Source organism: Pelodiscus sinensis, chromosome 1 (assembly GCF_052426305.1).
Source record: "Pelodiscus sinensis isolate ZL-2025 chromosome 1, ASM5242630v1, whole genome shotgun sequence".
NCBI lineage: Eukaryota > Metazoa > Chordata > Testudines > Trionychidae > Pelodiscus > Pelodiscus sinensis.
In genome coordinates, this window is record NC_143052.1 from 212,246,681 (window position 1) to 212,259,699 (window position 13,019).

Consider the following 13,019-nt stretch of genomic DNA (forward strand, 5'->3'; position numbering starts at 1 on the left):
TTCCTCCTAATTTCCCATTTTGAAAAAGTAGATTAAATCTGAATAAGAACATAAGAACAGCCGTACTGGGTCAGACCAAAGGTCCATCTAGCCCAGTATCCTGTCTACCGACAGTGGCCAGCACCAGGTGCCCCAGAGAGGGTGGACCGAAGACAATGATCAAGCGATTTGTCTCCTGCCATCCCTCTCCAGCCTCTGACAAACAGAGGCCAGGGACACCATTTTATCTCCTGGCTAATAGCCTTTTATGGACCTAACCTCCATGAATTTATCCAGCTTCTCTTTAAACTCTATTATAGTCCTAGCCTTCACAGCCTCCTCTGGCAAGGAGTTCCACAGGCTGACAACACGCTGTGTGAAGAAGAACTTCCTTTTATTAGTTTTAAACCTGATACCCATTAATTTCATTTGGTGTCCTCTAGTTCTTCTATTATGGGAACTAATAAATAACTTTTCTTTATCAGCCCTCTCCACACCACTCATGATTTTATAGACCTCTATCATATCCCCCCTCAGTCTCCTCTTTTATAAACTGAAAAGTCCCAGTCTTTTTAGCCTCTCCTCATATGGTACCCGTTCCAAACCCCTAATCATTTTAGTTGCCCTTTTCTGAACCCTTTCCAAGGCCAAAATATCTTTTTTGAGGTGAGGAGACCACATCTGTACACAGTATTCAAGATGTGGGCGTACCATAGTTTTATACAGGGGCAGTAAGATATTCTGGGTCTTATTTTCTATCCCTTTCCTAATAATTCCTAGCATCCTATTTGCCTTTTTGACCGCCGCTGCACTCTGTTTTCAGAGAACTGTCCACGATAACTCCAAGATCTCTTTCCTGATTTGTCGTAGCCAAATTAGCCCCCATCATACTGTATGTATAGTTGTGGTTATTTTTCCCGATGTGCATTACTTTACACTTATCCACATTAAATTTCATTTGCCATTTTGTTGCCCAATCACTCAGTTTGGTGAGATCTTCTTGGAGTCCCTCACAGTCTGCTTCTGTCTTGACTATCCTAAACAGTTTGGTATCCTCTGCAAACTTTACTATAGTAAAGTTTAGTAACTATAGTAACTATATATACACTTTTTCCCCCTAGCACACAAACTCAAGCAAGGGGCATTCTATTAAACTTCAAATTAAAGAATCTTTCCTGTTCTTAGCTAGTTATGTCAGTCTATAACCTGCAAATAAAGAACCACTGTAATTACCTGAATCTCTCTGATACAGAACTTCTATTACCTAGAACAGAGGAACATCCACTGATAATGCCTTGTCAAAATGAAAATTTCCTAGGTTATCCGGAAATTCAGCTAAGGTAATTCAACATCTCCCATAGTATGCATAATAACCACCACATTAGGTCAGACCAAAAGTCCATCTAGCTCAGTAGTTCTCAAACTTTTTGGCCCATGGACCACCGTGCTCGACACAAACCTTTCCACATACCACCACCCACGATGACAAAATGGTTGCAGAATGGGGTGGGGTCTGGCTGGAAGGTTGGATGCAGGAGTGAGTTTAAGATGTGAGGTCTGGGTGGAAGGTGGAGAAAAGGAGGTAGGGTGTAAGAGAGCACTGGGAGTAGGGAGGTAGGGTGCAAGAGCAGGCTCAGGGTAGGAGTCTGGCTGGGAATGAGAGCAGCAGGGAAAGCCTCCAGGTGTGTGGTTTCCTGCAATGCCATTTCTGCAGCCTGGGGGAGGGTGCGTAGCAGCATTATGCAGGGCCACTTCTTCCCCACATAAGCTAGATCCGTCCTGTGAGGCTTGGGGCTCCCCCCAACTGCAGCAGAAAGCCAATCTCATGGGGGGGCGTGCGGGGCTGGATTGCAGCGCGAGCTCCCCGCTGTGAGGTAGGGGGAGTCCTGAGCCTGCAGATCACCTGCAAGACTGTCATGGACCACTGGTGATCTACGGACCACACTTTGAGAACCACTGACCTAGCCCAATCCTTTGTCTTCCTACAGTTGCCAATGCCGGGCTCTTCAGAAAGAATGAACACAACTTGTAATCATTAAGTGATCGATCGTCACTTTCTGGCAAACAGACACTATGGACACCATCCTTGTCCATCCCTCTACATCCCTGCTAAAGCCATTGATGGACCTATCTCCATCAACTTATCTAGTTCTTTTTTTCTTTAACCCTGTTATAGTCCTGCCCTTTACAACATCCTCTGGCAAAGAGTTTCACAGTTTATGTGTTGTGTAAAGAACTAATTCCTTGTTCAGGTGATATAGAATAAGCATGAACACCAAACGTTTTACTCCCCCAGATACTGTATGATTCTGTTACACATTAAGTGCATTTGGAAGGTGTGGGGCAGAAGACAGGGTATTAAAAAAACCTTACGTGTAAAAACCACTAAAAGTTTAGCAAAATATATAACATTTCTACACATTTCTTCTGCATACATACTGATATGCCAATGTGCCTTTATCTCCAAGTGACACAGAACATATTATACATACCACAGTTTGGTGGTTAACTTGAATCACTTCATCTCCAGCATGGATTTTCTTGCACCGATCCGCAGGTGACTGAATTTAAAATAAAAGATATGATAAAGAAAACAGTTCTTACTGGTCACCATCTCTCTTTCAGCAGTATGATCGCTAAGCTAGGTAAGTCAGGTTAGATTTATAATTACATCCTCCAATGAAGTAAATCAATACAAAGATTTTTTAATACATTCATTCATAACTGTTTGAGACGATATTCTGTACAATTGTATGCAAGACAGTCAAATGTTAAACATATATTAATATTTATATGATCAAGCTTAAGCCATTCTAGAGATGCCTTTTTAATTCTAATAAATGACCGATTATTTTAAGTCATCTAATTAAATATTAGAGGCCCACTTTCTGTTAATACTCAGTGCCAAAGCTTGAATGGATAACAGCTCCATAAATATTCTTTTCAACTTTTTTATGTTCTAATCTATTTAAAACAAATACTTCAAGAAGCATCAGAAAAATCAATGTTTTTGAAGGTATATGCATGCAGATATAATCAGTATCCGGGTTATGTAGCTCAGATAGATAAACTATATATTTATATTTCTAAACTATTATTAGTTTCCAGAGATGTAACTAGTACAAGGATCCTGTAACAATCCATACTTTCAAAGATGAATATGTAGAGGTAGTTTTCCTTGTCTGAACAACAGCCTCAATTCAAAACAACTTTTCTATTTCTCATATTTCTACCTCTAACATTTGCATTATTGTCTTAGAAGAACTCAGGGGAGCTCAAAAGCGTGTCTCTTTCACCAACAGAAGTTGGTCAGATTAAAGATACTACATTACCCACTTTGTCTGTAACATTTACCATAGACTAATTACTCTTGATGCGAAACAATTACACTAACTAAGCTTTCAATAACACAATATTTCAATTCTTCCCACCTAGTCCTGCAGCTCATAGCACACAGGTAAAGCCACATTAATTTGGGCTCTGCACAGATACAGAAGTTCACGTTATCAATCGCAGCATCAAAGAGTCACAATATGAAAGTAGTGATCAGGATCTAAGCTCTAGGAACACTAGAAAACTGTTAAGTTTTTGTATTGAGCTAGTAGAATTACGCACATTAATTTTTATCATTTTGTGGCTTTACAAAAATAGACACGATTTAGATGGACTATTCCCCAAGTCCAGAATTCAATTTATTCATAATAGCATAACTGAACCAAGTTGTCTCTCAAAATATTTTCCTCTTGCAGTCAAATTGTCCATTTCTGCTGTGATCATGCAGATCTCATCATAATAAGCTGAGTCAGCATATGGATGTGTTAAGGAAGAGGGCCACCCATTTAACCACAGAATACCCTGTGTGGTGCTGTGTAAACTGAAGTGCTGGCTACTCACCAAACCCTTTCAATACTAGAGATAATTGCAATCTTCTTTTTAGAGGGTTGCGTATTTTGTGATTGGCTGGTTTTCCAAGTAGGAATTAATATAGACACCAGCATTGATGAGTATTTAATTTCACAGTTTAGTTTTGTGAAAGCAGAGGAGGGACTTTATAAATAACTACTTTCTAAGAGCTTCATATGGTGATTGTTAGAATAAAAAAGTAAAGATCTCACTCTCAAAGCACTAACGTGTGGACTGATACATGTCACAACATGACACCAGTATGAAAATATTTCCTCGGGAATCTATTCCCAGGATAATTATCAGAGAATTAGACATTTAATTTAGCAAATAATGACAAGTCTGCTTTCAACTAATGAATCAAGTCTGTTTTTCTTATATACTTGTGTTTATATTATGAATTGTAAAAATGCATCCAACAGTCATTTGACCCATGTACAAACTCCCTCCCCACATCATATGCTCATGCCTGACCCATCACCCTGCTGCAATACGTCCCACTTAATCATTACTCTTAAGCTGAAGTCTGAGTACAGAGATAAGCCTTGAACCATGAGACTAAGGCTACAACTAGGCTGCAGGCTTCTTGCGCAAGAAGCTTTTTTTGGAAGAGATCTTCTGAAAAAAATTCTTGCTCAAGAGAGCGTTCACACTGCAAAAGTGCATTGAAAAAGTGATGCTCTTTTTCAAAAGATAGCGTCCAGGCCACCTGGATGCTATCTCGCATGTAAGCAGTGACTGCTGTGGATGGAATGGCCACCAGGGCACCTGTGCTTTTTCCTCTTGCCTCCTCTTCCAAAAAAACTCCCTCTTCCCAATCACCCACACCTTTTTGTGAAAGAGTTCTTTCACAAAAGGGCTTCTTCCTCGTAGAATGAGGATTACCAATTGTGCAAAAAGTGCTCCGTTCTTTCGACTTACTGTTGAAAGAACGTGCTTGCATTGTGGACGTAAATCAAGTTCTGTCAGAAAAATGGCCGTTTTTCTGACAAAACTCTGTAGTCTAGACATAGCTCTAACACTACAGGATCCTAGCTCTGCAGGACCACCAGAGGAAACACAGTATATAAATTCAAAAGAACCTTCATGGAAAACCCTATTCCATTCTCTCCAAGTATTAAAGATTTATAGCAGAAATGCCCACCTAATTTTAACTACTAAAATGGTATATTGGGAGAGAAGTTGCTTATAATTTTGCCAAAAGCCAAATCACAGCAGGTGGTATAGATGGATAACAAAGCCTTGAATTGTACTTGGAAAGCAATTGAAGGATAACAAACGTAATATTCACAGCATGCTTTACAATACTGAGCATATAGGTACTTTGCCCACGAAATAACTTCTCAGTGGTCTTCTAAGGTAACTTTATGGAAGGAATATTGCATAAATCCTAACTGGAGGTTACAATAGCTATGAAATGCTTCAGTTGGGCATAAATAGATGCAAAGAGAATTTTACAGACACTTCCATTTAGAAGTCCAGTAGCATCCCAGATTGCAATCTATCAATGCAAAAAAGATATGGAATGTCTTCCAAGTAATGATGGATATCAGTCTTCCCAGAATCTGTAGATGCTTCCTCTTGAATGTCAGTATCATCATTAAAACTGCATCAGTAGTATTATGTCCATATCCAACTGGTAGGCTGAAGCTTACTTAATACAGCAGGGCTCCAGTGTGTGCAACTTATCAAGACCAAATAAAAAAGCCATTGTGTTTGTTTCCTCTTCATAAACTTCTGGTACTATAGAATTAGAATTGCATCATGTAGGAAAACAGGAATGAAATCACACAATTTTTCAGGGAATTCATTACCTTCACCTTTGTGAAATACATCACCACAGTCATCTGTAGACTGAGTTGGTAGCATGTCTTAGGTTTTTTTAAGTTTAACAGAAATTCAAATTTCAAAACTTCTCTCATTTTTACTTATATCTCCCAGAAATATCACAACCCTTCTGCATCAACACTGAAGTATAGTTAATTCCACTTGAAAGCTGTGGGTCTGATTGGTCACTGAGAGACTTCCTGTCCCATAATGGCTTATGTTGTTTCTGCTTCCAGGAAGGATGGTGTTCACAGAGCTCCTACCCCAGATATATTATAGACTACAGCTCATTAACATTATCTTCAGTAAGAGAAAGAAGAAATGTCCAAGGCTCCAAGAAAGCTCCTGTGGAAGGATAGGAGCCCACCACCTATTTCCCACATACACTCCTATTCTTTTTGGCATGAAATATTTCCAGAGTTCCCAGGTAAAAATCAGATATAATACTATTCAGTATTTTTATGCTCTTCATGCTTGTCAGGAAATGATACAGTAGCACAGTAGAACAAGTATTTCTGCAGGTTTGAATGAGCATCATCAAAGTCCTCAAGAGAAATTGAGGACTAAACTGTCCTGAAAGCTACAGTCTTCTGTTAGAGGCTTACTCTATATCTATTTTTATGGATTAACCCCCTAAGAAAAAACTTCAGCTTGCTAACTTCCTAATGGTGACATTTCTGTCACCCCTGCTCTGTGCACCCATAAAAGGGAGTAGAAGAAGGGGAAAGAACACTATAAGGTAGCTGAAAAGTATGCATTTGTGTTTGGCTTTGAGTTCCCTTTGCTGTCCTTCAGTGAGTAGCTTTACATCAAATAAGTGATCTCTACTATGGACAGACAAGGTAGGAGAGTTATTATCTTTTATTGAACCAACTTTCATTGGTGAGGGTGAGGGTGAGAGAGAGAGACAGACAGACAAGCTTTTGAACCACAACAAAGCTCTTCTTCAGGTCTCTGTGGATTGAAAGCTTGTGCCTCTCACTAACAGAATTTGGTCCAATAAATATTACTTCACCCACTCATCCTGGAATTGATAAGGCTACAACTACACCTCCTACTTCAAATTTTATTCAGATGTCTATGCAGAAATGTACAAAAACATTTTTAATGTCAAATTCAAAGCATATCCTTATTTCCATGGTTTTACACATTAAAAAAAAATCAAATAAAGTTTGATAGAGATAAAAAACTAATTTTTCTTGTGCCCCAGCAAATTCCAGCATATTAGTCAGTACATATTACAAACATTTATCTTTTACACAGTCCAAAAAAAACCCCACAAAAGAGCTACCTCCTAACTTGATCAAGGGACACATTTTTAATACCTTGCAAGAATGAAATAAAGTTGACTGTCATGGAACCTACCGGAGACTCTCAAATTCTGAGATTAATAAACAAAAGCAACCTCATTTTTGCCCTCCAGCATACCATTCCTTTACAGGAAACTAGCATAATTTTACAAGCAAAACATAATCTGCAGCAAAGGGAAGGCATTAACTAAATGTAAGGTCAAAAAAGCTTCCAGGCCTGAATGCACAGTATTAACAATACTTACATTTTCTGTTGTTCCAGTAATTACATGAAGACCATCATATGTTGATTTAATGTACATACCCTAAGAAAAAGACATCATGGGAAAGAATTTGTAAAGTGTTTCATAAACTAGTACCATCCAAAACAATTTGCATATCTCTCTAAAAGGAATATCTATCGATTATATGATCTATAAATTAATACATGCCATGAGGAATACCTCTTTGGAGAGGTAGTATGTTCTTTTTTTCCGGAGAGGGAGGGGGAGATGTTAACTGAGAACAATAAGAATGAATGATTTTCACACCTATGCAGAAGTTTCAATTTGAAGCTTTATCTTTATAAATATCCATGGCTTGAGTGGAACCTCACATATATTCCTTACACTAGAAACACCACTGCAACATTATCTGCTGCAACATTATCTGCTTACAAAGAAACTTATCTGCTACATTAGGATGATTGGTGCCTTCAGCTTTTATCCTGGACACTATCAGAATCTAAGGTTTCATAACAATGGGAGTTCTTTAGCCATTAAGGTCGTAAAGATAAACTTTCAAAATATGGACTAAGTGGAAACCAATCCTGTGATGTATATCTGAAAGAACATCTCTAAGAACTATTAACTGCCTCATTCACCTCAACACCATGTTAACTATACATCTTAAGCATGACAGTTCAATAATTGTTTCAATGCTGATCAATGCACACAAAAAAGAAGGGTTACCATATCTGTAGAACTGTATGGTCTACTGTGTGGCATTTTATTTTTAAGTCGTAAGTACATAAAGATTTGTTTGTGGGCAGACATTAGGACAATACCAGAACAACCTTTTATATTTTAATGGTAGCAACTGAGCCACAAATGGGAGGATATATTACAAAGCTGCTTATAATTTTTAATAGATTTCCCCCCTTTGTTTTCTTTTTGTAAAAAGACCCATTTGTATTACAATAATGTGTACAAATAAGAAAACTAACCTTACCATCTAATCATGAGTTTGCCAAGTTTAAGACCTATATGCAGCACTCTTAGCAAAATTAGAGTGACACCAAACTAAGGAGAACTCTGCAAATTAAATGGATACTGAGTTGAGAAAAATTTATTATAAAGCAAATTTTGCAACACAAAAAATATACAGTTAAGCTGAAAACTTGCCTAAGAATCAGCCCAATTTAATTTGAAATCTCAAAGTTACCAACTTGTGGAAATAGAATTTCAAAAATTAAAATATCAATAGTCAACTTAATGGAAACCTAGTACCAGTGTAACACTCACAGGGAGAACCTAACCTGGAACCTCTGGAGCTTAGCGAATGATCTTCTACAGCTTGAGCTAAAAGCCAGACAGCTCTGAGCTAAAGCTGTGGGAAAACTTACTATTTCTCTCTGATGGGCTAGTTAGGTTACACCACCTAACTTCTTCATTGAAACAGTGCTGCTTATTCACATTTTAATCATTTTTCATATGTGCCTCCTCACTGTGCACTTAGGAAGAAAATAAGTCCTCTGAGAAAAGTACTGCAGAGCCCTCTGGAAAAGAAAACTGGCTAAACAGAGTTGTGGTCGTTCCCTGACCCAAAGCTATTTTTCCAGCTCTGAAGTCTGTAAGCCAGACAGTTGGAGTAATTTAATTTATGGGGATTGCTTATCTCCTAGAGCTGGAAGAGACCTTGAAAGGTCATTGAGTTCAGTCCCCTGCCTTCACAGCAGGACCAAGTACCATCCTTGACATATTTTTGCTCCAAATCCTTAAATGGCCTCTGCAAGATTAAACTCACAACCCTGGGTTTAGCAGGCCAATTTTCAAACCACTGAGATATTCCTCCTCCCTTCCAAGTGTCCATCCTCACTCTCCATGTAAAATTCTATCATTCTGTGAATATCAGGAAATGAGGTACAGTAGAGATTGTTCCCCCTAGATACGACATGGGGAGGGAAAACCTAATGGTAGAGGAGGGGGGGTCATCAATCACTTCTTCAACAACTCCTTTCCTTCTTTTTCACCAGACTGCTTTGCAGAAAGGAGGCAGATACTTGCAGGCTAAGTGAGCACTGCTTCCATTCCAGCCCCTCAGAACAAGCTAGAAAAGAAATCAGGTTTTCAGGTGACACGCAGTTCTCTTCCCTCTACCTGGGGCAGTACAGCCAAGAACTCCAGTGGGACTGTACTGTCAGGGAGTGTTCACCAGGGACTAGATCAGTGGTTACCCCTTCCATACCCACACATGACCTCCTTAAACCAGAACTAGGAGCAGGGGAACGGCTACAGGCATTGGGGGGAAAGGTGGCCAGGGTTAAGGGGGCCAAGACTTGGCATGCATCTATAGTCAGGTCCGGAAGCAGAGCCCCAGCCAGGGACTGAGGTGAGGGGTGGAAGTAGGAGCAGAGCCCCAGATGGGGACTGCAGCTGGAGCTGGGACTGGGGCTAGGAGTAGAGCTGGGGGCAGAGTGATGCTGGAGGGTGCTCCCTTCCCACTCCCTGTGGGGGCTGGCCTAGGTTCTGCTGTGCCCCTTTAAATGTCTCTATCTTCCCCACTAGGGGGTCTGCCCCTCAGCATGGGGATCTCTGGACTAGACAGTGAGGATGCATGGAACTTCCAGATAGACTCTGAGCAGCCTGCAAATCTCCTGGGATCAATGGTGTATGGGGCCAATCTCTGTAGCCTTTCTGATGAGATGAGGTGTGCAGCCATTCCCAACCTGAAACAAAGTGAGGGGAGAAACCCTCAAGAGAACCATTGAAGATTCCCTCCCCTCAAAGCCTACCTGCCCCCACCTCCTCTCCCCAAAACAGGGATGATCTGGCTCCAAAATTTGTAATTCCCTTGTTACTCCATCATTCTGCTTCACAAAGATATCCACAAAGATCATTCTGCTCTGCATAGCCCATGGCAGTGAGTCACTGGCATTGCCCTTAATGGACATGCCAGAATATTAAGGGCAAAGTAGAGACTGATTTCCACTCCATGCTGCTTCAACTGCTCCATGAAAATTGCTGTTTCCCTTCCTGCCCCAACATTTTGTGCCATCACACATCTTGCTCACTCTGCACGCATCCACTATTGGGGACTTTGTAATCCCGAGACAGTGTCATTTTCCTATTAATTTGTTACGCTGCATCATACAATTTTCTATTTCTTTAGCTATCTATCTTTAGTCATTAATATCTATCACAATATATTTTTAAGGCAGGAAAGTGCTATTATTCCAATTTGATGATGGCAAACTAAGGCACAAAGAGGCTAAGGCCACAAATACACTATAGCTACAGCACTCCAGTTATGTGCTGAAGCACCATGGTGTAGATGTTGTGATGGAAGGTTTTTTTTTAATTATTACTATAGCTGATCAACCTCCCTGAGCTGTAGTAAGTATCCTGATAACACCGTGTTGATCTAAATTTTAAATATAGACCAGGGCTAAATGACTTGACCAAATTCACAGAGGATGTCTGTGGCAAAGCAGGCAACTGAAACTAGATCTGAGAGTATTTAATTAGAATCCTAACCTCTTGAACACTCAATCTCATTTGAAAAGGAATTCAGCACAAACCAATCTTTGCAGAATTGTTAGAGTCATAAAACTCCTACTGATTTTAGTAAGAGCAGAATTAAGTTGACACTGAGTGATTTTGAAAAAAACCCTTCACTTTAAAATATGAAAAGAAAAGAATCAATTGTATTCAAATATAACAAGTGAAATATACAAGTTTCCATTACTATCCCATTTCTTGAACTCCCTTTTATGTTTTTCTTGAACACCAGTGTATGATAAAAAGAAGAGCTAAACAAAAAAGTTTTCAGTTAGATTTGTTTTTAAAATAAGTTACATTTACGAATTACACAACACTCTGATGCTGAAAAGAAGATAAAAATTACTGCTGATATTTCACTGAAACAATGCACATAATCTTAGTCAAGAGAAAAGCAGCCATAATCAAGAACAAAATAATCTTAATACATATCTCCAACATAAGATTGATCTGTGAAATGAACTGCGTTCAAGATAGCCACAAATCTGCAAAGTACTGAAAAGAAGTAAACAATGATCAGTATTATTACCTGTTTAGCCAGAAAGTAAATGGATAGATTCTCATACCTCACTGTTTACTTCTGCACTTGAGCTTTAATTTAGCATTACTATGAAGATGTTAAGGGTTTATAAATACAGTTTGGCAAATGAGTACAGGCTCTTTGCAGTCTATTCCTTTCCAGAAATATAAATGGTGACATTTCATTCAAGAGTAGAAAAGAGGTGGAGTTCTGGGGAAATTTCCCTGAAATGCTGTGATCTAGTATTGTATACCATTTAGGGCATGGAGAGATGGGAGAATGGAGAGAAGAGGAAGCTGCAAGACACATTGTATTTATTCCACAGAGTTTTGAAATTCATAAATGTTCCCTCAATTATATAACATTCTAACTGTGTGAGAACCAAGATTGGTTTACATTTCCAAAATGCTTTTTAAACGTACACAGGAATTTCCTTTTATGCTTCATTAGACATTGTTTGTTTTACTTGAACACCAGGGAATGATAAAGACAGGGAGGATACATGGCTTTGATATGATATGTTTGATTTGGGACCTCTGGTGAAATGATGAAACTACAGAAGTTTACAGGTTTGTTTTCCCCCTACAGTACTGTAATAATACACTCACTGAACATGGTGCTTCATATGTACTGTTCAACAGCATTGAAATAAATAAGTTGGCAGGGATAGTGTTCTCATATCCAAAGGCAACTCTAAAGTTCCGGAGAATTTACAAGAATAAGTCATGCCAAACAAATTGACTGATAATCCAGTTAATATGCCTGAAATAACCTTTGAGTGCAATCACCATAATAAGGGAAGGAACTCATGTGAACTTAATTTAACGACTAGCCTTCTTAATGGGTGTTACATGTTTAATAACATCAGAGAGTACCCAGATCAGTTATTGGCAGACAATCTGACTTAAAACCAATTAACAAATGTTATCTCAGAGCTAAATATTATTCAGTTAAACATAAAAAAATTCTCCCAGATACTTTTTTTTAAAAGAAGGCACAAAGTAGGATGTACTTTAGACAGCCCTTTTTATATATCACATTGTCAATTAGCTGTGTCTGAAACTTCACTGAATGGCAACAATATGTTAAGTTCATTTGACCTCATATTTATCTCAAAATTGTTTACTGTGATGGTCATATGATGAAGCTTTCCCCCCAAATACAAAGAAAGGGTCACGCAGGTGTCTTTAGAGCACATTACATGTGCTCTGAAAGTGATGTAGTCAGCATTCCTCAAAACTAAAGCAACACATTTCTCCAATACAACTCCAGAGTTCAATGACACTAATAAGGGCCATTAAGAGTCTTATAAATGTCATATAGCTTTGTGCATCCTCATCCCCAAATCCACCTCCCTCATGATTTCAGGTTATATGACTTGGGACCTTTTGCCTATAACCGACTAATTTTAAACTTGTTTTGGCAATCAGAGAAACAAAACAAACCCACCCATTTTGTAAAATGTTTTGGAACACTAACCTCTACAGTCCCTTATCCATAAAAACATATAACCCATACTAATAACTAAGTCTTGAATGAAACTGTCTCATAACAGTATTTGAAGCATAAAGGACAGCATTAAAATGAAAAAGTATCTTGAAAACCAGGAAATCAATACATTAAATTTGATAATGTCACAATTCTGCTTTGACATTCCATATTATCATTTTAAAATATTACAATGATAATGAAGTGTTTCAGAAAACCTTGCGAACAGTTGGA

At 38.7% G+C, this 13,019-nt stretch overlaps 1 protein-coding gene across 4 annotated transcripts in view; it reads right to left on the bottom strand.

The window, feature by feature from the left end:
- Positions 1-13,019, bottom strand: part of CNKSR2 (connector enhancer of kinase suppressor of Ras 2) — a 372,258-nt gene that overhangs the window by 169,195 nt on the left and 190,044 nt on the right. For 3 of the 4 annotated variants that reach the window (XM_075913323.2, XM_075913322.2, XM_075913328.2), the window contains exons 7-8: positions 7,265-7,324; positions 2,472-2,540 (exon numbers count right to left, since the gene is read on the bottom strand). The exons of the other annotated variant lie outside the window; for it this stretch is intronic. In XM_075913323.2, coding sequence (XP_075769438.1) covers positions 2,472-2,540; positions 7,265-7,324 — 129 coding nt within the window. The remainder of the gene's footprint in view (positions 1-2,471; positions 2,541-7,264; positions 7,325-13,019) is intronic. 4 annotated transcript variants of the gene reach the window in all.